This window comes from Anguilla anguilla, chromosome 8, assembly GCF_013347855.1.
Source record: "Anguilla anguilla isolate fAngAng1 chromosome 8, fAngAng1.pri, whole genome shotgun sequence".
Classification (NCBI taxonomy): domain Eukaryota; kingdom Metazoa; phylum Chordata; class Actinopteri; order Anguilliformes; family Anguillidae; genus Anguilla; species Anguilla anguilla.
In genome coordinates, this window is record NC_049208.1 from 32,537,373 (window position 1) to 32,564,554 (window position 27,182).

The 27,182-nt window shown below is 43.6% G+C and overlaps 1 protein-coding gene across 2 annotated transcripts; it reads left to right on the forward strand.

Annotated features, from left to right (window-relative positions):
• Positions 1-26,406, forward strand: LOC118233199 (zinc fingers and homeoboxes protein 2-like). 2 transcript variants are annotated; one of them, XM_035428609.1, is made up of 4 exons: positions 1-371; positions 16,062-16,137; positions 21,408-24,403; positions 24,855-26,406. In XM_035428609.1, the coding sequence occupies exon 3, from the start codon at positions 21,583-21,585 to the stop codon at positions 24,388-24,390; it is 2,808 nt and encodes a 935-aa protein (XP_035284500.1). In that variant the 5' UTR covers positions 1-371; positions 16,062-16,137; positions 21,408-21,582; the 3' UTR covers positions 24,391-24,403; positions 24,855-26,406. The 2 variants fall into 2 exon arrangements, with proteins under 2 accessions (XP_035284500.1, XP_035284501.1); XM_035428610.1 differs by lacking the exon at positions 16,062-16,137.
• Positions 26,407-27,182: the final 776 nt, after the last annotated feature.

Here is a 27,182-nt window from a genome sequence, read left to right on the forward strand (position 1 = left end):
GACGTCAAAACAACAACAGTTCATTCATTTCACAAGGCAAGCCGGGATGCAGCAGTCCACTGACTCGGCACCCTTTCGTCGGGTTATAATCGTAGCTGAAGTTAGTGACTTCTTCCCGAACTTTTTAGGCAACTATCAGGACTGGAATGGAACTGCGTCTGGTACCGTATGCAAATATTTGTGCTGACGTAAGAGATCATGTGGTTTTTGGCGTAGATCCCCCGTGAACGAGAATTTTTTCTACTGTTGTCTTTAGGAAACGGTAGAATCTTTAGAATTAATCCCTGTATTCGTTCTGTTCATCGATATAAAAGAACCAGTTTTGGAACCGTACGCTATATAATCATACCATCATCAAACGCAGTGGACAGGTAAGAATATAGCTACCAAACTCAATATTTCACAAATGATGACGGATATTGACATAGCTAGCTAAGTCCGAGTAAGCTTTTTAAAACTAGCTCGTGTTAGCTGCCCTGTGTAAAAGGCGTCACAGCTAGTCTACCGTTAGCTACCAAGTTAGCTAGCAAGCAACACCACTTTCATCCCTACCATGCGCAGCCCCTGTAGCCAGTTTAACGAGCTAGCTTAGCCGCTAAACTTTGGCTGTCCCATATTGTGCAGGCGGCAAGCTAATTGGATATCTGGCTAAATTATATTGCCCAAGGAATAATTGGTGTAACAAACGGGTTAGTCAGCTACCGAGGAAATTGTATTCCCAGGCGCAAAGTTTGACTGGATATCTTAGAAAGGACTTAGTGGTGGCTAGTCAATGCTGGGGAGCACGTCTAGCCAGACAGCTAGCTACTTTTTCGATTTCGAAATAACCAGTAAAATATGGCTCCCGATTTTGAGATGGCGCTTGCTAGCTATATTATTTCTTTATCGCTCAATAGCTCGTTAGGTCGAATATTTATCTGTAAGGTTTACGTCTCCGTTTTTTCTGATAATTGTTAGTTTTCTCCAGTTGTTAAATTTGCAAAGTGACCGGCTTTGCTGCCAGGTAGACAAGACAAATAACGTTAATGCTAGCCGGTTAACCTTTCACTTACGCCTTCTTGCTAGTTAGCAAGACGTTAATAATTCACGTACCTAACCATAATGTGATGTATTACACACCGAGTAGTGGTCTTGCTACATTGGACGTAGGTTCCTGAACTAGATAGCAAGCTAACTTAATTAACTTGACATTACGTACGTTAGCGAGCTTGTTGTAACGGTAGTGTTTTGATTTTCAGCTTGTCTGGCGTCTGTGCTGTGACGCTTGCCATGACCTTAAACTGCCTGAGAATTTTCTGTAGCTAACGTTAGCAAAATGAGGATTATCGGATATATTTCCTCATCCAACTTTAGTTAACCAGGTTTCTGTCAAAATGACTACGGTTATTGTTGCTTTTGATGTTATATTATCTAGCATTACATAATAAATATGCTTTATAGGTGGCTAACCGTCTTCTCCCCAGAGCCTTAATGAATCTGAATCTGCCGATTTTTAGATAAGACTATCTGAGGTCACGCAGTTTTTATATCCTCGTCCTCAGTAGACGTGGCTTCCCGTTATTGTAGCATTCTTCATATTAATTTCATTTTTCTATAGCTAATTTTCTCAGCCTTTGGAACTACAGCAGAAAGTATAAACATTGAACTTGCCCTCAGGAAGTGAAACTGATACTATATATATATATATATATATATATATATATATATATATATATAGAATTTCCAGTCGATGAACCACTTAAAAGACATGTGGTTGTTGCCATCAAATATAACGTTATAGCCTATATAATTAAGGTATAGCCTTTTTTTTTTTAGAGAGACACTTGGCTTCTTAGCGATAAGATCATGGAATAGACATCACTGTACATTGGCCATGTAGCCCCCCTGCTACAATACATTAGGGGGAATGGGGTATTTTGTCATTATCATTGTCATATTTATTTTGTGAAGATAAAAGATGCTATGTGGGTGAAGAAAAATATGTATTTTTTTAAAATTGCTGTCCTGGTATATCAGGGTTTGAAAAGTAATCATCAGGCGATGTTGTGAACCTGTAAGGTCAGTGTCAAAAGCTGTCCTCTCCTGACTTTGAGAGACTCAGGTTTATGAGGCTTATTCATTTAGTGAGTCTGGAGTTACTAGGATACTGCCTATATGAAATTTGATTTACAACATCCTTCACAATAGAATTGTCACAGAGCACTGGGATGAAAGCATATTCTGTCACTGAGTTCAAATGAATGAATGTTTGTAAGATAATTGTCAAAAACAAATGATGGAATGATGCAGATTAGGTAAGGCAGATGAATGGGGTCTGCTCCGTTGACTAATTTAAATTTTGTATGTGTGATTAATGACAAAATGTGTGCTGCTGCGTGGAAGCTGCTGTGTGAATGCATGGTTTTTCTAGCAGTGTTGCTGCATCTATGCTATCTTTTTTTAATCTGCAGTCTAACGTGACAGAGGGGAGTGTGGCCAGCTTGTATGTTTTGACGTTTCTACTGTTGTTGCCATGTTTTGTGTTTGTGTGCACAGTATTCCTGGCTGTTTTGGGAGATGGGAATTGTATTTACCGTGCTGTTTTGCACACACTGCGGCAGTCAAGTCTCAGTTTGCATTTGTACTCCACGGTTTCCTGCAAATAATTAAGCCAGATCCAATCCCCTTGTTTTGCTTGAAATGTCTTGTTCATTTTGATCAGCTGCTGCATCTCGTTGAAATTTAGATGGTGTCGTTGCTCATAAAAATGCCTTTAGTGTGATTGATGCCTGAAGGGAAAATTATTATATTTTTATTCTTTTTTTTTTGTGTGTTTTAAAAAACATTTCTACAATGTAAGACGTTACGTTTCTGCTAGTACATGTATACCCTCATGTTACCTCGAAGAGAAGGTGCATTTTATCCTCCGCATAATTAGACTGCCTTGTCTCTGAAGTTCACAAAGTCACGTACAGCCAGAGGGCTTCACACCTGTCAACATGCTGCTGTGTTAGAGAGGGAGCTGTTATGCAGACCTCATGCTCGTTTTTCAGTTTTTCACTTTCTGGCTGAGAAAGCTTTGAGAACAACGCCTTGTCTTTTTTCAGAAATTTCCAAGGCTATAGAAAAAGATTCAGTATGTTGCAGTGTACTCGATGCTGACTGTCTGCCCCTGACCATTTCATCATTCATTCATTCATTCATTAATTTATAGAAAGTGTTTCGCAGAAACAAGACTGAAATACTCTCACCTTAAACAACGGTTCTTTCTTTTGCCACTGTAGAGATGAGTGTATTTCAGACTTGTTTCTGCAAAGCTCTTTTTATAAGTAAATGATGAAATGATATGGGGCAGATACCTTTTTAAAAGAATAAGATAATACACACATACCAGTTTCACATTTCAAGCCTATAGAGGGGTCTGTGTAATGGTCAAGCTTGTACGGCTCATCTCTATCATTATAAAGTCTGATTGCTGTGTGCCAGGAGGAATGCTGGAGGCGTTTGGTCCTGGCAGGAGGTGTGGAGAGAGCCGAGCTGTCCCTCATTTTCCTACCAGCGCTTTTTACTCTGGTTTGAGGTAGAAGATCATGCAATGGGTGGGGTGGGTTCATCATCTCTTTAAATAGAGATTGCTGATGAGGCCTCAACCTGATGAGGACAAAGTAAATTAGCAGGAGATCATCCACCGATGTGCTTGTTCGAGCCAGTTCTTTCAACAGATAGAGATGTTTTGGTGCCTTTATCGTCATGTCCTGGACTAAGTAACTGTGAGAGGGAGAAGAGTCTTGGTGCCAACCCAAGTAATGAGCAGTTGGAACGACAGGCACTTCCTCTCCGGCCGACCGTAATGGTGTCATCGCTGGGCCTTATCTCACACGTGTGATTTGCACTTCATAACTCTTCTTACCATTTAAGATCATGTCGTTTTGCAGGGCCCATTCATTCAGATGCTGGGCCTCCAGTTGCGTAGACAGATCTGAAAAAAGGGACTTGATGACAAGGCTTCTTGATAAACTGATGTCACCTGCATACCCAGCAGAAACTGTGTCATCAAAGAGTGTGTTCCTGGAGCTCATATAGCTCCCCCACCTTGAGGGACTCCAGAAGTTATTTGGGTCCAATCACTGTGTGTATGGTTAGCGAGCGCCCTTTGAGTCCTTCCATGGAGGTAGTTGAGAGTCCATGCTATGTCTTGAGGAACTGAAATAACCTCAGAAACGTGCAGCATCAGTATTGTATGACTCTATCAAAGGTCTTTCTCATATCTGCCAGTAGTACCCGGATTACTGTAGTATCTTGTGAGTCCAATGCGGTCAGCGAGGACCAAAATGCTTTGACTCAGGCAGTTGTGGTTGAACAATTCTGGTGGGTAATTTGGTCCTTTACAACTGAAAGGATGTGGTGACTGTTTTGTTTTAACATACACATTTCTAGATGATTTGCTGTACTACACATCGAAGAGATCTAAAGCTAACTGGTGTAAACTGGTTTGGTTGGTTTTGTTCCTGGCTGTATGGGAATGGGCACCACATTTGCACTTTTTCGGAGTTGGAATCTTGCCCTCTGAGAATGACTGATTAACGAGATGAGTAATGACAGGAGCTACAGCTTCAGCATATTCTTTTAAAAACCTAGAAGGAATGCCATTCAAGCCTGCCGCCTTCCTACTTTTTAATAGTGAGAACTTCACCTCTCCAACAGAGCAAAGCTCATTCTTATTGTTAGATGTTGGAAGAGGGAGAATTCCCAGTGAAGTGCTTTCACACCAAGCCCCTGCAAAGACATTATTTAATACTGCCTTTAAGGCTTACATGGCTGGTGCAGGGGTCAGTCATTTCAACCCTCAGAGGCTAGTGAAAGAGCAAGTGAAAGAATGAGTCCAGCTGCCATATACAGTCATTCATTGACGGACCTAACCAATCAGAAGGCTTTGCTCTCCTCAGCCGGGTGCTTTGATTGGTTGAAACTAGTCGGTGACAGAGGGCCTGTTAAGTGGTTCGTTAGGCTTCAGCAGGCCGTCACTAATGTGAACCGCCTTGTCAAGAGCAGCTGGTTTCTGGTTTCAGAGCAAATGCCCATGTTGCATATAGACTTCAGTTAGACCAGCTGTTGCGTTCGAGTCGGTGCTCGTCACACGCTAGTCGTGAGCCGCGCTGCAGTGTGTTTGTTGCCGCGCAGTGAGAGAGGACTGTGGCACTCTGCTTTGTCGTCACCCATGCTTGCTGAGGGTGCTTGTGTGGGTCCGTCACAGGTTTGTTCTCATTTTTATGCAAGGAGGCCTCTGGGCATCAGTGGATTCATTCTATGGGGCTTCATCTTCCACGAAGGCTACAGACGAACGGTTCTTTTTTATGTGGTCTCTGGCTGGTGTAAAGCTGCAGGTATTTCAAAAGGAGCATGAGGAGACTACAAAAACCCCTCAGACATAAAGCCCTGAAAGTAGGGGGTTTCCCTGGGGCGCATCTGAGAGAGAATCGCTCTGCCAAATTCTGCATGCTGCCCTAGTCCTCCGCATTCTGTCTCAGGTTCTGCCCCAGTCTCTTTTTGGGTAGCTCTGCCAAATGGTGGCGTGGTGCAGAAAACAAGTCTGAGATTCTTGTCAGTTGAATGGATTCATATTTTGATTATGGATGATCATCTGACCCCGAGTGCACATCCTGTGTTGTTATGGTGTCAATGCCTTATGGTTGCGCAAACCTTAAATGAGAAATCTCCCTTTGGTTCTGGCTGTGATTTTGTCAGTTGAACGCTTCAGAACTGTTCTGTATTGTTCAGCTAGAATTCATTTGGCATTGACCACAGCAGCAGAACTGATTTTGGAATGGAGGTTAAGCGGTCACATGACAGATGATCCTTATTTTATTTCTCTGATTATTTTAGCTTCAGGGACAACATTTGTAATGCTATTCGTAGATGCCTGTCTCATTTTACAGATACAGTTCGTTTCTCATTTTATTTTAAGTAAGCATCTTGCCTACCCTGCCTTCGTGATTTTTAAATGTTATTTGTCAGAGACATTTGATTAAAGAGATGCTTCCGTAACCTGTAATTTTCAGTGATATGGCACATCACAAATGTATCGGCAGTTGAGATGACTGATGAACCACCTAGGAATCATTGTCACAAGGGTCCTTTTATCCCCACTGCTTAGCAAGGTGCTAGCATAGCATAGCCTAAATGCCTGCCTGCAGTTTTTTGTAAAGAGCATGAAAACTTGGCCTTGTTTTTGGCCCTACCCATAGAAAAACACTGTGTGGAAGCACATGCTGATTTCCCCCTCTTAGCACCAAATGTTTAGTGTTGCTATTCAGACCCAAGGAATGCATTAATCTGCTGATTTCCTGCCTGTGTCAGACTGCGCTTTAATGTGAGCTCTGAAAGCGCTGTCATGTCAGGTGACAGGTCATGACATCCAGTTTTAAACGGCATGCTTCTGAAACCCAAAGTAGAGTAGAATAATTTCCTCCAAGGAACTCTGGTTATGAAATCGGCATCAAAAACGAAATATGTAGGCTAACAGGAATACAAAAAATGCAGAGCACAGTTCACTCCTCTGACACATGCACAACAAAATGGATAAAAACAGATAGCAGACGAGAGAGTAAAATTATATAAGGCATCCCAGCACCCTCCTCCCCAGAAAACACCCCTATGCATTTAAAAGTCTTATTAATGTTGGCAAAAAAAAATTAACTGTTGAGAGCTCTTTTGGTTTTAAATGGTGGGCAGTGGCGTGCATTTGACATTTTGGCACCTCTTCAATAGATGACTATATCCGTATCCTTTATTAAATTCCGTATCCTTTATTAAAATATGTTCCTTCTTTTCAGCAGTGATGTGCATATTTGCAGTGTTGGACTTTCATTGTGTTTTTGGTCACTATTGTGTGTCTGTGCTTTGCTGTTTTTGTGTCGCTTGGAAAAACTGGATCAAGCCTTTCTATAAATGCTTTGGCATCATTCTTCAAAAACCCCAAGACTGCCCGATTAACAATAGATGAAATTTTGATGTATGTTTGCAGTATGCACTTACAGGGACATGTAGCCTAAGTAATGTTTCTCTATGCACACCACTACATACCACTACATAAGTGATTGAAACTATTGGTAGGTCTAGCCTAGCACTTATTCACATCTATTTTCTTGTACCTCATGCTTTAAACACTTTACACTGTGAATAATGCTTCATGAATAATCTTTGTAGGAAAAAATACACTAAAATGAACATTTCAGAAAAAAGCCTCGCTTTGCCCAGATGACATTGTAAACTATGAAACATAAATGTTCAGTAGTTTACCCATTACCTCTGGATGCGTATAAATACTGAGCATTATTTTTAATAAAGAGAGGTCATGCATGCATTTGTCATTTGGCTGACTATAGGTCTAATTATAATGAATTAGCCGATTTGTAGTTTGAATAAAAATGGTCTAAACTTCCATTTTCTTTGTACAGTAAGGAGATAGTGTGTTAATGCTATAGAGTATCAGCATGCCATGACTTAAATGCTTCCCATGCAAAATATAGGCCTTGGTCATTTGTAAAGCAAGTCGTTACCTAGGTGGCCTATGTAGCCTTCTGTGTTTTGGTTTCTGAGAACAGCGTCTGTACAGGCTAGGGAAGAGCAACTAAAATGCACAAATGGAGCAACAGACTGTGCTGTACTGTTCGGGAGACCACATATAGGCTAATAAGAAGCAGACAAGCAAACATCCACTTTCTCAAGAGCTGACCAGCGGACAGATTGTCAGACTAAAGCCATTTCGACTTCAAATTGTGCGAGTCTAATCCTTCAAGCAAGTTGAAATCATGATCACACAAATAACATGAATAAGGTGCAACGGCTCATCAGTTGTAGTGACAGAATTAAATGTTAAGGTTCATGTGGCAAATAGCTTGTCAGCTCAGGCTGGTCAGTGTTGGTGGTGGGAAATGGATGTGGCGGTCCGTAGACAGTACTGCATGTGGCTGTGGGCATGGTGCATGGATGATGTCATAGCTGTGGGTTGGGCTCCCCTGAAAGCCCTTGCATTTTGCACTCTCCTGTGGGAGACCTGCACTCAGACAGCCTCATGCTCCTGCTGTAGTCCCAGTATTCCCATCATCCCCAAATCACTGTGTCTGAAGCTTAGGGAAAGCACAAGAAGCAACGGCCACAATCTACAGTATCCATGTGAAATGTCATGTGTTGTAATACATGGAATATTTTAGATTTAGCTTGTCTCGTCTTGTGCAATTAAAGAAAAGAAGCCAAGTGCCCGTAACAAACAACATAAGACTGCATATTTTATCAGTCCTCTAACCAGGACTGTCTCTGCTAACAGGTTATCGTGTGCTGACTTGCATTACAAAGACTGATATCAGAGGCTGTTGATTTCTTCACCAGATAGACAAAACTGATAGATACTCTGTGGTGGAACTCTTTGCTACTGGCAAGCAAACGAACCGCTTGCCTCGCTTAACAATTTCATTAGCTTGGAATTTGGCAGCTGGCTAAACAAAAAAATAAATAGATGAGAGCTGCTCAATAGCTAACTGAGCACAAAGAGAATTTAGACTGGGATTCTACTAGCTATGTAAGAACAAATGGTCGAGCCTTGTTATTTGTATGCCAGGCTACCTTGAGAAATATAAAGTCATGCTCTCTCCGTTTGTTCGTCTGCTTCTCAGGCGCCGATGCCCGTGACGCGGGTCTGCCGGCGCACTGGCTATAGAAACCGCCTGTGAAAGCCGAGACGCCGAGCAGGGACAGAACTGGTGAGAGAGAGCGCCGCGAGGCCGGCGTCGGGAAAGAGCCACAGGATTCAGTGCCTCAGATGGGGGGGGGGGGGGGGGGGGGGGGGGGGGTCCATGAGCCAACAATATCCCTGTCTTTCTCTGCCTCCGTCTTTGGGGGCAATCTGTATATTGACCCAACCCCTAGAGATAACAAGAGCATGAGCTGAAACAATATTGGAAAGCGGTGCTATTTTAATGTTGCAGAAACGGTCCGTTACGTTTCCCGGTAGAACAGGTTTGCCGTCGGACCATGCAGTAATCGGCTGCCCACGGTAAGATAATCGGTGCTAAAATATGCTGCGTTGTTTTCAATGGCCTTTTTTTTTTGTCACGTGGGTACATGCAGCAGACCACCATATACTGCCAAACAGCCAGCCAGCCCGCTGTCCCACTTTACACCTGCTTACCAGCTCCTGCACGCAGCTGCAGCAGTCTTGCTAAGGAGCTTCCAGACGTGGTTTCAGAGATGGTGTTTTGAAAGGTCTTGCGCTGCGTGGTTGTTTTGATCTGCAGGGGCTGAGTCCTGTACCGGCAGAGATGACGAATGCCGCTAAGCGTATCGGAGTGCCATAGTCTTGGCAGCGGCCGTTCTGGTATTAATTAAGCCTATTGTTCACTGTGGGAAACTGCAAGCCCCATACTTTTCACTAGTTTCAGCCTGTTGGTTTTGCAGCCATTTTGGGAGGTTTTTCCTGTACAGTTGGATGCTAGATTTGATTATGCTGATGACAGTGTAATTTTAGAACGTCTCATGTTGGCTAATATTTTGTTAATATCCACGTTCCAGTGCACCCGTTCCCCCTCTTCGGTCTTTGACTGTTGAAAGACTCGAGACTCAACGCAAGAATAATTTTTGTCAAAAAAGTGACAAACCTGAGACAAACCAAGTTCCATTGATACACAGGCTCTAGTTTAACAGGCACCCAGTGAACAGCAAAATATCTCATGGGGCCTAGGCGGCACCGGTGCATTTATTCACAAAACTCTCCTGAAGGTTCAGGATTGATGTGCGAATGCTTGCTAGTTGCACCCGTGCATTTTTCAGACGCGCAAGCGCTTGCAACAAGCGCCGCTAATCAGATGGACTGAGAAGCATGTTAATAACGGCAACGCGCTCGACAAAGTTGCGCGCTCTTAATTATATTCATGCCTACACAGCGGAGCGCAATAAGATGAATTCGCAGACGGCGTTTGTTATTTAAATAACCCTCCAAAGCCTCCTAGCTCATGCTTTCAGCGCAGGTTCCCTAGGTAACAACCTTCTATTTTTCAACAAGTACAAAGCGGTGCAGTCTGAGGTCTTTGCAGGCGAAGACTCTCCACACAATTGGAATTCCTCCCCTGCCATTGGGCCAGAGACCCGGAGGGAAGACGGGAGGTGGGCGTGGCGGCGGGCGCAGGAAGTCCAGTGAGTAACGCTCGCAGACGAGCGGGCGTCACAGAGGGGGCAGGCCAGCCTCACAGTTCCCCAGCATGATGAGCGGACGAATGAATATTTCATTATCGTGTGCTCCAACGCTCGACAAAAACAGACCGCACACACGGGCTAGTGAGACGTGCTTGCAGTTCCCATATTGTTAGAGACAAATATAATGTCCTCCCTTCATGTGTGGTTCTCATAAATTCATTCAATTGCTGTGTTCTATCAAGCCTGGTTTTGTACATGCTTCTTCAGCTGTTTTTTATTGTATTTTATTTATTTATTTTTGGTGGGGGGGGAGGGGGGGTTGGCCTCACATGACATCGAGGGCTGCGCTGCATGGCTACTTTGATGTTTCTCTTCCGGCTCGATCGGCCTCACTGCCTCCGTCAGCGTTGTCGGGTATTAAAATATAACCAAGAAGCTCTAGAGATCGAATCGCTGCAAAAAGCAGCTATAAACTACACATTAACGCGGCCTTCTCTCCTTAAGATCCACAACAGTCCGTCAGTGTTATAACTGGATGTCATCCAGCTTTGCCAATTTTTTTTGTGGAACTTCTCATGTTACCATCATTAGGTCCAAAGGTGCCAATAATTGTCCAGTAACAGTTCTCTTTCATTGTGCTGGCACTATTTGGCAAGTCTGTTATTCAGAAGGCGTTCTGTCTTGCAGCATTTTTACTTTTCTTAAGTGTAGGCTGCCAAGCTTCTGTGTTTCTGAATTACATTGATTCCATCAACAAAGTATAATGTTCAGTGGCCTATTTATTAAAAAGAGGAAACAGCATTCTTTCAGCGCATTGGCAGTTAAAATGACAGCTGTTATAATGAGCTTGATCTTCCAAGAAATTTCTCGTGCAGATATTTTTGTTACCCGCGCTCTAGAAATGTTACCTTTTTCCCTCAGTATGTTGAGCCTCTTCGTGCTAATTAATTTATCAAATATATAAGTTGCCTCTTTGCTTTGATAAAGCAGCTTGTTATACCGCATGTTTGTGTTAATGGACCAAACATTTGGCTGATATGGCTTATGACTCAGCTACAAGCTTTAAGTCTGTTTCTTAAACCTAATGGAGACTTAAACATGATAAAATTCAGGTTTGGGTTTAAGTAAAGTCATAATTTCAGAAAAGGAAAATAAATTTGAGCAGTGTCATCATCATCATAAATGAGTCCGCCCTGAAAATATCTCAAAAATGATATTGTATTATAACTTGTAACTTGAATTACACAGTAGTGGTAAAGCTTGTTCTGTTTTGGTCATGCAAATCCATACGAAGAACAAAAGAAAGCCAAGAATTTAAATTACATGCTGAAACAGATCAACACTGATGTGAGTTCTTACTTATTGTTTTTACAATATAAGATTTAGTAATTGTATGTTCTCTGCTCATTATTCATGTTTTAGGCTCATTTTTATTTTTTATTTTTTGAAGACTCGTGGCAAAAATGTGCTCAACTCAAGCAATGTGAAAAATGGATGCTGAATCCTAAAAATGCACATAAAGGGAAAAACCAGACAGCACACCAGAGTGCTGTGCTGAAGGACAGAGGCAGCTGCACAACATAAAATTTCACATGTATGCTTATAATTGTGAAGCAGTGTTAGAAAATGAATGTGTTCATGTATGCCGCCTCGGAAAACATAACGCCTCTGTAGAAACTGTTGGAGAGTCATCTTTGGTCATAGCTACGCTAATCTTGATACTGATTTTATGTGATGCGGTTGATACTCTGTGTAGCCCACCTCATGATAATCATCTTTGCTAAAGGGTTATTCTCGGACTCAAGCTGTGGAATAGACTCTGTGTTTAACTGTACTATCATCTGCGTTAATAGATTTTCTCTTTTGTTTAAGGGAAAAGGGCTAAACGTGGGTTACAGTGTGTAAGCAGAAAAACAAGCTATATTTCAAAATTAATGTCAAAATGAAGTGTAGTATTTTTAGCAGGTTGAACGACCAGGACGAATAAACATTTAGTTTGAACAGTGTTATTATTACAGCTATTTCGTCGAAGAAGAAAATAATTTATATTTTCCCCAATAATCATTTAACACGAACACAAGAAGCACACTTGGTAACACTCCTGGTTTACCGGTGAAGTTTCCCCGCAGAGGCCTGGTTATTGTTCTTAGCCTCCTGACCTGCTGAGCAGCGCCTTGAACGCCTGACAGTCGCCCTCCTCCCGCGCCTTTGAAATGCTAACGTTTTAACGCTGCTCGCAACTTTTAATTGGTGAAGCCTATTGTTAGCGCGAGACCTGTCGGCACTGTTCTCGCCCGCGACTGCAGCGTATTTGCGGCGTTTCGTTTGGCATGGCGCGCCCACCTCCTCCCTCCTGCTTCTCCCTATGCCTGCTTACAGTAGTACAGTTTGTCCTAACTCTGGGAATGGAGCCATGGAAGTCCAGGCAACACGTTTCTATTCCAGCCAGATAACCAACATTTAGCCGCAGAACCGGGCGGCGCGGAGATGGTTTAAAGATCGTTGGATTTTATCTAAAAAAAAAAAAAATTAAAATTACAAACGATTTAACAGCTATCCGTTCTGTTAGAATTTCTTACGGGAGATATAATGAATTTGATGATTTCTGGAAGAAAGGTATTTAAAAATGGAAACCCTGGTACACAGCAAATTAATTTAATTATTGAACCAAATCCGTTAGACAAACGTTAACCCTGCTGGACTTGAAGAAAGCGAGTTTTCATCGATTTAACACTAAACTTTACAACCAAATGCTTTTACCTGCCTGGCCGCGGTCTCACTGACTAGCCCTAGGTTCCCTTTTAAGAATACATACGCTATCCATAAAGATTGTAACTCGATACCGCTCCAGCTAACTGTCACATTTGTATTCTCCCTTTTAAAATATTCAGCACTTCCAGCAAACGGCCCCCACTTGGGTGTGTTCTCAGAGTCCTCATAACCTGGCCTTTTGCAGCATGTTTAACTATGTAGGAGCACATAAAAGGATGTCTTTTTAGGGAGGGGGTTGTTTTTGCGCTTTGATCCGCCATCAACAGGGAAGTTTTGCGGCTCGTTGCTGTTGTGTGCTGCCGCTACAGACTGCTCACCCGTAAGAGAAAGGACAGCCTAAATGATTTCTTTGTCTGCAGGGGTGTTTGGAAGAAGGAATGGAGAATTGGCGTTTTAGTACAGTTGGACTTACACAACCAGCTCACAGTGTGCTGCCAAACTATTTCCCTGCTTGGCTGGTGTTTGAAATAAAGGTCTTTATTAAGATGTGCGCAGTATCCAGGCAAGATGGAAGAGGACTCAGAATTCTCAGAATTGTTATTTTAGGTGGTGTACAGAAGGGTCACAGAGCAGTGGCTGGCATTATACTGTACTGCTTTTGGTGTACAATGTCCAATGATTAACCGGCATTTTGCGGTTTTGTTTAACTAAAATTATACAATGCATGGGGTGTACAGGGCCCAGTAGGGTCCCTGAGACTGACTTAAATTTGGGGGTGTACAATTTCTCTAATATGGAGTGTTTCCAATAGTTACTGGACTAGCAACTGTCTGCACCCCACCCTCACAAGATTCTTTGTATTTCTACATGACAAAATGTATAGGCTAAGTTGCAAAGAGCAGTAGAGCCATCAGTTCCATTTGAGGGGGGAGATTTCTCCTCTTTTTTTGGTATGGATTGTATGAATGTAAACAACTTTCAGTACACTGAATTGGTCTTTTTGTGATTTCATCAGCCTCTGAAGAGTTTTTAATTCACCCTTGAATATGGTATTTAATTTGACATCTTTCAAGTAGCTGATTTTAGGAAGACATTTAAAAGTTTGCCAAATTGGTGCGCGGGAGACATTTCCCATCAAGATATCCATGGGGAAATTAAATGGCTCTACCTGCTGTTTTCTGGTTGCCATGGCAACATATTAGTCTGGAGCTCCACCGCTGTATTTGAACATTTCTCCCCAGAAACAGGGAACCAAAGATGTTTCAAGTTTTAATTTTTCTCAGTAACAACTTGGGCGGTGCCCAGCACCTTTTTTTGTTTTAACTTCTGTGAGTGTGTGTTTCTGTGTGTGTGTACTCGGTGCAGGCTGTGCAGGTTGTGTGTGTTCACTGTCACACCATACAGTTTGTCTAATTTGTGCCTACTCCTACCTGTGTCTGTAAGTAATTGTACTGTTTCCATGTTGATAAGGCTTTAATGGTCCCACTGCATATAAATTAATTCTATGCTAGCTTACACTCAGCTCTCCTGGCTAACGGATACATTATTTTTTGAGGGTGGTCTCTCTGTTTGCCGTATTGTAGCTGCGTCCATTACAGGAAAATAAAGGACAGCTGTGTTGAGCCCGTGATAGCAGGCGTGTATCTTAATCCCATCTAATGTCGTCTATGGATGCCTTTTGATATTATCCCTTACTGTCTTTCGGTATGGGTTTCATGAATGCATATTTTGATTTAATCATTTTTGTAGTCGAGCTTAGCAGCACGGTAGGACAAACATTGTCTCGAATTTTCATCCCCCCAAAAAGTGTGTAGCGTTGCTCTTTGAAGGACAGGCTTCTGTGCTGGCAGAGGGCATGAAAAAAGCCCCGTAACGTTAACAGAACTGTTCATGACGTTTGTCTTTATGTCTTTAAGTGTCATGCGAAGTGGAATTGTGGGTACATTTCTCAGGCTGTGCTTCAGCTGTCAGACTTGGTTATTTTAGCGCGGTACGTGGAGCGTGAGTGATGCGTCGATGGCGCCGTTTTCTGTGATGCGTTTCCGCGAGTCAGCGGCATCGCTCTCCTGGGACACGTCCGCCGCGCTTTCCCGCCGCTCTTCCCGTGGGCGCTAAAAAAAAACGATCCGTCAAAGACGCCGTGATCAAACGCAGCCCGAGCCGCCGCTCCGAGACGGCGTCGACGCTTCGGGCGCGAGATCCGCCAGGAGCCGCCTGGACGCCCGCTTGAGTCACACTACCCGAACGGGAACGCGCGTTAGAACGGCCGCTTTCTGAGGGGAAGGACGGAAAGCGGACGGCGTCCGGACCGTGAGAAACGCGCGGAAACGCACGTCGCCGAGGCTGAGCGCGGTCCTGCGCTCCGCTGATAAGGCTCCAGTTGGAGACAGCGGGACAGCGTTGGTCATTAAGAGACTCCCACGAAAAATATTGTTCGGAATGAAGGTCAACAGATGTTGACCTTCCTGTGAAATATCATCGTTCTTCCCCGTTGGCCTCATGGAAAAACACAGCGAAAACAAATAGCTAAGAAAATAATTAATTTAAAAAAAATATGAACCCTCGGTGTAGCGCAGCCGTCATGTGTGCCCAGTTAGCGCAGGCATTTATTTATTTATTTATTTATTTATTTACTCACTCATTCATTCATTCGTTCATTTATTCATTCATGTATGCATGTTGCAGGAGCGGTCAGGGCGAGTTCACTTGTGAGCGCGCTCAGTGGCTGCGGGCCGCGGCTCGGGGCGGGGGGAGGCGAGACGAGACGCAGGCTCATGCATGTTTCATTAGGCTGGCCCTGCCGCGCACGCACGGGGGCAGATCAGGTGAGCGGCGGGGTCCCGGTGGAGGCGGGCGGGGTCCCTCCCGCCAGAGCACTCCCCTCCCCCCCCCCCGCGCCTCACCTCGCCCCTGCTTCGCCGCGGCCCGCCTCGTCCTAATTAATACCTGCCAGAAAAAAAAAAATCGTTAGCATGCGGCGGCGAGGTAACAGAAGGGCATCTCGCTGAATGCGGTTGCCGTGGCAACGGCATGGAATCGAAGCTCCCCTTAATTCTCCATTTTTAATGAGGAGCCTCTAAGGCTCCCAAAGTTGGGATCAAGGAAGTGCCCAAATAACGGATGGGATATTTATGCTGTGCATTCACTTTTTTTTTCTCCCCCCTCTGCATGACCGGTTTTAGTGAATGAGAAGCAGCTCGTGGACATGATTCAGTTCTCTCCCCTAGACCAAGGGCCTGCAGGAAAGGAAAAGCTGAGGTGGGTGGTGCCATTTATGTACGTGTTTTTAAGAACTAAAGGCTTGTTTTTTTCCCCCCCTTTCTTTTTGTAATGTGAGGCTTTCAGTGAGATAAAGGAATAAATGACAAGAGAAAGCTGCCATATTGATTTCACAGTTTACATGCTGAGGTCCTTGCAGTTTATGGATTAATCGGAAGGAGCTGTTCGCCTCTATTTTACCTCCACAGAATATATGCATATTAATCGAGTTGCAAATTAGATTGTGCTGTTGTAATATGTACTCGTTTGTATTTGCGTGATTAGCATTTACCACCTCAATGTTAGACCCCTCCCACTTTCCTTGTGTGTGTGTGTGTGTGTGTGTGTGTGTCAGATTTGAGGGGGGGGGAGATTTGCATATATCAGTTTTGAATTAAGCACTGTGTGACATTACAAGCTGAGGTTATTTTGCAACCGCAGTGATTGCATAATTTGAGATTCGGCCATTTCAAACCCAAAATCATGTTTCATTCACAGCTGTGTTTATTAAGCTTCTCGCTGAATTAAGATTGCGCCTCACACTTAGTAAGAGCCTTCAACATTGAATTGTGAAAAAGAAAAAAAAAGGATTTGACAGGATTTCTAAAAACCAAATAGGGGTCAGACATAGTCAAAACATAATGGATTGGATCTGCTTATAGGCAATTTATCCGTCATGAGCACTCCCCTTTCTGCTTGATGTTATTATGCGTCTGTGCATTTGTGTGTCACTGTAATTGCCCACTGCATTTTAACCGTGAACCAGCATTTATAACCCGTTTGTTCTATTTAAAAGCATTTCTGCACAGAGATGTGATTTGCTTTAGAAAAAAAAAATCCCATTAGAAATGAAATTTTGTCATCAAAATGACTCCCAGAAAAGACCGGAATTTTAGCCTCACCCCGCTGTTTAGCGGCAGGGCTGGAACGGAGGTGCAGCCGGACGACGCCGGTCGTGCGGCTCAGCTGCGTTTTTAGGGCATTGTAGCGCGTGTGCCCGGCGTTTGCTCGCGCGCCGCCAGCCCTGCGCGGCGGCGGCGGAAAGGTCGTATCAGGCTAGCGCGCCTCCCTCGCCAGCCTCGGGTGGCGGAAACGGCGCGCACGCGGAGAGTGGCTGACAGCCCGCGTTACGATCGGAGACTGCCCGTGCAAAGCGACCGTTTCGCAGGTGTCACGGAGGATCGTGTGATTGATCTGACCGGCGCGCTCACAGAGCCCCGCCAGGTGTTCTGATTCGCTCTGGCCCTCTCGCAGTCCCTCCTCTGGCACATTCTTTCTATTCAGTCGTTGTCAGCGTGATGCTAACGTGGGCTAGCTTGTGCGTCGTGCTGCGGTACACTGCTTTGGCCCCGACTGTGGAATGGCCAACTGTACGGCTTTCTTCCAAGATACTAAGATGCCTCTGAAAGGGGGGGGGGGCTGGCTTAGTCCATGCGATTAATTTTATTGCCGGTAATTTTGAAATGAACCATGAGAAAAATATGTAATCATTTAGGCTATATACTGCTGTTTCAGTTTTCTGTATGGCTGAATTCCTACCAATTGCATTGCTTACCTAAAAAGCCATTTTTTTGCTAGTATTTCCTTAGCAACATATTAATACAGGGCTCAACATTAATGGGAGCCTGGTTGCTCCGAGTTACCAATCTGTCTCAAGTAAGCAATTTTTTTTACCTTTCTTTGCTACCTGAATGCATGGTCAAGGTACCAGTTTCCATTGCTTCGTATGGAAGTAAATGTAACATATATAAACAAATACCTACAAATACATATAGTAATAAAAAGGTAATATAAAATAAATATATAAATATAAAAAATAGTAGGAAAAAAACTGAATTGAATGGCATTTCTCCATGTTAGTTGGTAAGTTAATTTATGTAAGCTAGCTAGCAGTTAGCAAGTTAGCTGTGTTGGTGCTATGTTATTCTGCTTCTCCTGACACATGTCACACCTAGCAACAGAAGCTGGTAGTGGAGACAAATGTTCAGCGCAAGATGTTGGAACTAAGTGGAAATTTAATCAAAATGTAGGCATAGTATCTGAAAATTACAGCCAAAAAAGCACAATATCATAGTCAGTTTTAGATAAGATTATAACACACTGATGAAATGAAAAGTCAGTTTAACCCCTCCATGGTTAACTTATGTGCACCACTAGAGAGGACATCACATAGGACAGTTGATCTGGATGTTCTCCCCTTGCATTTACGGGTTAACAGAACCCAAGCATATTTCAATAAATTCTCTGCTAAAAATGTTTTGCTGTGTTTTTACTTTTAAATGGGAAGGTAAGTTTTGATTTGTCGTTCACCTCTGGCTCATTCATTGACATCATTGCTGTTCTATGGGATGCATCAGCAGGAAAATGTACCTGCCTGATTGACCTTCTTTTTAGTGGAGTAACGACAGAAGTCTGTGTTGGTCGGAGAAATAAATTTGCTGTGCTATCAATTGTGCTGTCAGTTGGAAAAGAAATAAGTTCAACGAAGGGCTTTTAATTGGCTCACATTTAGATACAATTTGTGTGTTTGGGTCGATTCCATCAATTTGCATTGCTGTGACCTTAACTCAAATTTGTGGAATGTTTTAATTAAACAATGTGTATATTGTTACACATCAAGTCTCTGTGTAGGTCTTTTTAAAACAAATACTAAAATTGGCCCAGTGACCCACCAGTTTTCAGGCTACAATTTTGTCCATTTGGGCAACCAAGCACTGACTAGCGTTAGCCAAATTGCGCAACCACTTTTCTAAATAATTGTCAAACCCTGTGTCAGGTGCCTATACTCCTCAAGTCCCCTTGTATAATTAGGGTGTTTTCACATATAGTTATTTTTAAGTGAACCAAAAAGTTAACCAGCGGTAAATGTCTTTCTGTGTTCCCATTGTAAGTGTGTTCACACAACAGCTCCCTTGGAACTCAGACCCCACCTTTGTAACGTTGGATTATGAGCAGGGGTTGACATACAGTAAGTGCTACGCAAGTACGCATCAACAGCAAAAAGATTAAAATGTATTGTTAAAATTGTATGTCCTAACGGAATGCATACCTAAAATTAGGTAGGTATTTTCATTGTTATGACAAAAATTGGCATGCATTTTAATTTTTTTGCCATTAGTGCATACTTGTGTACCAGATGGCCTCTGCAGATGCGTTTATCATTTGGTTGAGCTACATTTTGAGGAAGCTGATGCAAGAAGAGCTCAGGTTTCTTCTGACCACACAATCCCCCAAACACCACCAGCAGCCATTCTGCTGTATTCAGCTAATGCCGGGTACACTCAGAAGTCACTGCAGCTGCGTAGAATCAATGTATGGCAAGTCTCAAGGTATTAAAGTGTACTGAAAAACGCAAAGCGGACTGGGGCTGCTTTGTGTTCATAATGCACAAATTAAGTAGACCTGGAACCACAAATGAACCATGCTGGTACCACCACCTGTGGTGGTTGAGTTCAGTTCATTTCAAAGGGGTCTAAGTTTGTCTGGTGTGTTCACATATGTACAAAAAGTGAGAAAACACTGTTAGTGCTGTTTATTTATTAATGTATTTGTATAGAAATTGTATGGGTGTCCGCTTGGTTAAAGGAGAAGGAAGTTCTATGGATTTCTTGTTAAAGGAGATCATATCTGACATCTTGGCCATAAAAGTTGACACATGCAGTCTATTAACTGGTCTGACAGATGTTTGGAGTTACAAAATACTGGCTTTAGTATACATGCAGTCATCTGAGCACGTGTATAAGAAGACAGCTCTTATCACACAAGGAAGTAAAGCGATTTTTAATACGTTTTTTGTCTCACATCAATTTTATCCGCTCATTATTGGCACTTTCCATCCCTGTGAAATTCTCTGTCAGTTCACGAGAGGTAAATTAGTGCACTTTGCTTTTGAAGTACGTGCAACCAGCTGGCACTACTTAACCTCTGCAGTTCATCATCATAGCTGCCTCGCAGTAGGACCACACAGCTTGCGCACACAGGTTTCACGAGCCCAGTTCATCTCAGGAGTTGTTGGAGAACAAGGGGCAGAATGCCCTGCTGACTGGAGCCCTCCCTCCCAGAATCATGCTGTGGCTAATTAGGCATTATTCCATGGGGAACCCGCCCATAGTTTGTACCAACACAGGAGTCAGTCTGGGCAGTACCGCACTTAAGAACAGGAACCAGACACTGACCCAGACGATGATTCAGTATGCTGTTTGTAATGCACAAGCAACTTGGATTTCCACAGATGAAATTTAATCCATTTCCAGGAGAAATATTTCTTGACCTTTTCATGGCTGCAAGTGGGCTGTATGCTCAGTATTTCAACATTTGCTGATGTTGTCCTATGGGCAAGGTTACCGTGCAAGAACTTTAGAGCACACAGGCTGAAAATGCAGTGTGACTTGTAGAAATGATTTTAAGTGACGTGGGGAGGCAAAGCCGGAGGAAAACATACCTGGAAACATGTTAATTATTCTCAGTGTTGTTGAATATAGCCATCAACCTGAATAGAGAGAATATGCTGAAGGTCTAGCTTGGCCATTTAACCCTTTGAAGAGTGTGTTTTTTGGAATGGAAAAGTGTTCTAGAACTCAATTTCTTTCAGTTACCAGTAGTCTTTGTGATATCAGCATTAAAATGTTCTGTTAAGAATATTATAACCCCATATTTGTGATTTCACACCGTAAAACATTTTAATCCTGTTAATTAAACATTACTAAAATAATATAATTTGGTAGAAAATACTGGTAGAAAAGCATCTTAGAAATTTTCTTTCTACATTTCACTCTGTCCGCACCCCAATCGTGATGTTAGAGTACCTCTTTGGAGGTACAGCTACCTCATATAATCACGATATCATGCAGGGAAATTGTGGAGCCTACAAATTTGTTCGTTTTTAATACGACTGAACACTGCCGGCACCTGATTGGTGAGATGCACAACCTGTTCATAAACCAAAACAGTCCACTAAAATATGTCTCTGAAAACATTTGAGATGAGAAGTGGGCCATGTAATTGCTGAATCTTGATTCATATTTGATCTGCATTGACTAGTCTTGATAGCAGTTTGATACCAGTTCTGTGAGCCAAGCACAGCTGCGTACAAATTCATTTCCATAGAGTATAGGCTTTATGAGATAATGGTTTAAGTGATCATTTCACATTCGTGCTTACAAAATAAGATTATGTATACAGCATCATCCTCAAAGATTAACCTAAAAACAAAGCTTTAACATTGCATTCTCATGTAATGAAATCTTTCTTCTTTTTCTCCCTTGCTTTAGGTCAGAATGTCTGTAATGAAGTTACATGAAGTGCCCCATTGGAGCTGACACTCAGTCAGCAAGAGACTCCAGTGCAGACAAGAGGGCCGAGGACAGCCCCCTCCTCAGACACTGACACACCCTCCTCCCCACTCTGCCAAAGTTCCATTGTAAGGCCCATACCCCGTTTGGAGCTATGGCCAGTCGAAGGAAGTCAACCATCCCTTGCATGATCCGAATTAATGAGATGACCGAGCAGGATGACTCTGAGGACATGGAGGTCTCCTCCAATGGCACGGTGGAGAATGGCTCGTCACAGACCATGCCTGCTGCACAGTTGACTCTGGACAGGGAGACGGACAGAGAGAAGCTAGAGACAGAGGCTCGGTTACAGCGGAAGCAGCAAGGAGGCTACGAGTGCAAGTACTGTCCCTTCTCCACCCAGAACCTGAACGACTTCAAAGAGCACGTGGACTCCAACCATCCCAATGTCATACTGAACCCGCTTTACCTGTGCGCAGTGTGCAATTTCAACACAAAGAAGTTTGACATCCTGACGGAGCACAATGAGAAGTGTCATCCTGGGGAGAACAACTTCAAGTTCAAGCGGATCAAAATGAACAGCCAGACCATCCTGGAGCAGACAATCGAGGGTTTAAACGGTGCAGTTAGCCATGATGCTGCTACCGCTCGAGGTGCTGAGGGCTTTGCCACATTCCCTTTGGGCAAATCAACTACCATAAAGATTGGAAAGCCCAAAACGGACAACAAACAGTTTTTCCACAAAGGGGAAAAGTTTGAGAACCATGTAGATGCCCTCATCACAAAAGACCAAATCACTGCTGTAAATGTGAATGGGACAGTTATCATCCCTGAAGCGACTATAAAGGAAGGGCTGTCTCACGTTATGCCATTACTGCAGCGCCCGCCGAATTATAACTTGGTACCAAAAATCGCTGTCCCTTTGAACACCACCAAATACAACCCGTCGCTGGACAGCAATGCCACCCTGATCACATCCTTCAACAAGTTTCCCTACCCAACCCATGCTGAGCTTTCCTGGCTGACGGCACAATCCAAGCACCCAGAGGAGCAAATCAAAGTCTGGTTTACCACTCAGCGGCTAAAGCATGGTATCACCTGGTCCCCGGAGGAGGTGGAGGAGGCCCGTAAAAAAATGTTTAATGGATCAATCCCACCTGTGCATCAAACCTTTACTGTCCTGCCGACCCCACTGAACCAGCCAGCCAAAGTCACCCAGCCCCTTATTCAGACTGTTCCTTGCCGGCTCTTCGGACAGTCTAGCATAGTGTTGACGACTGTTGCCAATGGGTCAACCGTGACCTGTCCTCCTGTTGCACTGACAGTATCAAACCAAGTGGAGACCTTCAAGAGGCCCTTGCCAGCCTCAACAGTGGCTCCCGAGGTGAAACGCTCCATGGTCGGCCCAAAAGCGGCGCCAGTGTTGGGCCTTGCAGGGAAGAGGCCCACTCCAGCCCTGGTGACAGCCCCAGATGTGAAGTGGGTGATGTCTGGTCCAGTTGGAGCCCTAGAAGGGAAACGACCTATGGCACCCCCAGCTGTGCCCCCTGAAATGAAGAGACCCATGGCACCACCACTTGTTGTCCCAGAAATGAAGCGACCCCTTGTAGCTCCAGTTGTTTCTCCTGAGCTGAAACGAACAATGGGACCCCCGCCGGTGCCCCCAGCAGTAATTCATGAAACTAAGCGCCCTGTGCTGGCCCCACTGATCAGCCCTGACGGAAAGTGGTCCACAGGTCCAGGTCCTGAACTCAAACAGACCATAACAGCCCCTGTGATGTCCTCTGAAGTGAAGCGGCCAACCATCATAAAATCCGTTCAGCCCTCCCTCAAGGTAGCCTCCCCTATTCCCAGCTTTCCCTTGGACTGCAAGAAAACAAGAGATCAAATCGCAGAGCTGCAGACCTGTCAAGTGAAGAACCAGCTTCCTGAAGACCAGGAGGTACATCGGCTGATCGAGACCAGTGGTGTCTCCCAGGCTAACATGAAAAACTCTTTTAGCGACAAGCACTATCATAACCACAAGGCCGTACCGCACTTAAGCGTTGATCTTCTTCCGAAAGACATGCTGAAAAAATCCATACCCACCCAGTTTCCTCTTCTGGAGCGAGTGAAAGGGAAAACCTCTGAGCAGCTTAAGATTTTAGAGGACAGTTTCCAGAGGAGCAGCTTCCCAACACTTGGTGAAATTGATGGCCTTGTAACCGAAACCAGACTTTCCAAGAATGAAATCACCAGCTGGTTTTCGGAGCGGCGTGCCCTGCGGGATAACTTGGAACAAGCCCTTCTGAACTCCATGAGTTCGAAGAAGGCGCATATGGAGGAGAGGGTGCTGCGGCAAGGCACGCAGAACGGCGTTCACGAGCTGGAGGGCCAAACTAGGAGGTCCCCGCTTCCCATCGTCGCCCCTCCCACCTGTCCCACGGCTATCGACGGCACATCACTGGGGCAGCTCAAAAACGTTTTTGCACTAACGCGGTGGCCTTCGCCTGAGGAATACAACAACCTGGAGGTCCAGACTGGCCTGGCCCGCACAGACATCGTCCGCTGGTTCAAGGACAGCCGGTTGGCCCTGAAGAGTGGGACCTTAGAGTGGATGGAGCTGTTCCAGAAGCTGGGCGGCAAAGACCAGAACGGTCTGGGCTCACCGGCAAGCACTGAATATACCCAGAATATCCCCAGACAGCACTACCAGGACGGGAAGACGCAGCGAGAAAAGGATGTCAAGAGGTTCTCTGAGGGCGCAGCGCTCAGCAGCCAGGAAATCAAAAACTGGTTCGCCAACAATTTGGGACAAAACACATCCGACAGCAAGAACGGCATCCAGGACGGACGAGGCAGAGAGGATCATGGGGGATGGGTGAAGATGACTGTTGGGGTGGACGGAGGTTTAACTGGACAGGAGCTGGTCTCAGATACTGATAATGTGGCAGAAGACATCTCTGGAAGGGTGACTGGATAAAGTTGTACACCAGGTAATCGCAGAATATAAGAAATTCAACCTGAAGTGTGGGTTCATAATCCTTTGTAAAACCTTTTGAGCCAAGCTTCCATTTAGTTGTTCAACAGTCTCATCAATTTCAGTGAATAATATTTATTTTTATGTAGGTGTTTAATACCATGAAGGTTTTTTATATTTTTAGCCAAGTAATTATTAATATTAAAACTCCCTATTCAGATCATGCATCTATTATCCCCAAGGCTTCAGATTTTTACCCATTTATAAAGCTTTTAATTTATAAAAAGATTACTGTGTATGATTCCAACTGTACAGTTCACCTCCTCTGAGGTCAAGGTGCTGCAGTAAAAGACATATTTCCAAAGGGATTGATAGCGAGCCCAGTCTTTTATATTTAACTATGAGGCTGACAACAGTAAATGTGATGTCACTGATGGCTTTTTTTGTTTGTTTGTTTCACCTACCAGGTGGGAACGGTGGGAACTGTCCTTTGCACAGAAGAGGGGAAGGAAGGAAGGAAGGAAGGACAGAAATTCTATTTTTCGTATTTCGGAACCAATGATTTTACATCTGCACTGTCCCAGCTAAATGCACAGCATTCGCACAACATGGCTGTAATGTTGAAATGTCTGATAAAGCATTACAAGAGCACCGTGGGAGCATTTTGGCTGAGCTGAGATGTAATCAGAGGCACAGTGAGTGGACTCCAACTGACCAGGAGGTTACCGTCGTGTGCCAAAGCTGGACTGCTGCATTATTACACTTTTAAAAAAAGGGTCCTTGTAAATATTTTTCTGTATTGCAACAGATTTGTACAATTTTGGGGGAATTTTGTTACATTTGTAATAGGAGTGACTCGTCCCTTTACGTTCCAGCTGGTCCTTGCGGTGGTATGTACTGTGTTTTGTAACAAGACACCATGAACCACTACATCTGTTGGCAATACTCTCAGTAACTCCATGTTACAGTGCCCAACTTCATTGTTTTCTGTCAGGTGGACGTTCTGTAAAATCCAATCCGAGCTGCTTGCGCGTGCATGCGGATGTGCGTGTCTGAAAATTTGCAACGCTTGTATTTTTTTTTTTTTTTTTTTTGCAAAGAACGCCTTGTCCTCGAGATCGAGCGACGTTGTGGACCTTCAGAAGACGGCTGTTCCTCGCCGTAGGAACGAGGAGCTCCGAGCCGCACAGGCGTTTTCCGCCAGGAAACCCGAGCGGGGAAAGATTTCCCCCGAAACAGTCCGGACACATGCTGCACACGCCATTTCCTTTTGTTCTAGCCGTAGTCGCCATTATTATTTCTCGGATGGACACTTCAGCACATTATACATGTTGGCTTTTCTAGGAGTACTCTACTGCATGTAGTACTAGTTCCATTTCAACTAGCACAAAACAGAGACCCGGTAACAGATACACGCTCTTTATGTTACGCTTCTGATGTAGTCACGTTCGGACATAATATATCAAGAATACTGTGCTTCAACCAAGAATCCTGCTTTTTTAAAAACCAGTTGCTGTCTGCTGTAATCCAATAAACAAAACGGCCTATTTAAAAGTTAACCGCCTGCTCCAGAAGCAGTCTGTGCAGTCAGATTGGATTTCTTGGTCTCTACTCCTTACAATTAACTGAAGTGTGACCCCTTTGCTTGATGTTAGAGTAATCGCACGAGTAGCTGGGGGCGGACGCAACTGCTAAAAGAATTTGCACTTAAGCACCTGGATTGCAATAGACTGACCTATCACAGGAATTTAAATAAAACACAAAAAAGTGTAACACTCATTAAAATATATAACTGATATTAAAGGTGCTATCAATATGCATTACATTGAACAGCTGTTGGAGGGGGGCGGGATAGCAGTCCCCACTGCAAGTTATTTGTGTAATTGGTCCGGCTTAATGTTCCGTTGGTGAGGTGTTTTAAAATGTACATTATCCCTTTTGTTTTTTGTACTTCATTTACAGTTGCCTGTAGCTTGATCCTTTTTTATCCTCTGCTGAAAATGAAGTATAATGCTTGAGGTTCTTGCTTCTGTCAGACTTCCTCTGGAGCAGGATTGTGAGATTTTGGGAAACTAGAACCCAAGAAAAGGATATCTGCTTCATTTCTGCTTCATTTCAAAAGGCAATTATAACTCCTGTTTCTGCTTTTTAGGAAGACATTCACCATACGCGAGGGAAACAACCCTACTGTGGAACAGATATTCCATTTTTTTTCAGTCTTCATGAATGTGTTTGAAATTAAGTATTTAGATCAGGAATGTTTTTGAAAATTTAAACAAAAATCAAATGAGCTTAGCATTTGACACACTTGAGAATGCTCATGGAAAAGGTGAGTGTTTTGGCATTCAGGCTCTCAAATTTAAAAATACTATGAAATGCATTGCTATGGCTTGCAGTAGTTGGCTCAAATAAATCAAATCTGCTAGTGACATCATTCAGAGGGATAACTGGCCAAACAACTAATTTTTAAGAAATTTATTTTCATTTTGAGAATAGTCAACCTCTGTTGACTACAGTTAAAACAAGCATGAGAATTTTACATGATGCTGGCATACAGAGCAGTGATTAAAAATGGTGTTCCCAAATGGTGCCCTGACACATGCCTATTTGCTTCCTCACAATAGGTCTAAAATATCAATAGAAATGGTGTTCTCATTCGACAGAAGCAGGTGAAGATGTTCAGTCAGCCATTTAATGCAATTGTTCTGACAGTTCCCACCCATTTCATTGGGAGATGGAATTCTTGGCTAATTTTCAGAAAGCCACTGATTTATGTGATTCTCATGAAACTGGAT

What these genes read in the sequence shown, in the direction of transcription:
- LOC118233199 (XM_035428609.1), top strand. Translation starts at nt 21,583, where the DNA reads ATGGCCAGTCGAAGGAAGTCAACCATCCCTTGCATGATCCGAATTAAT.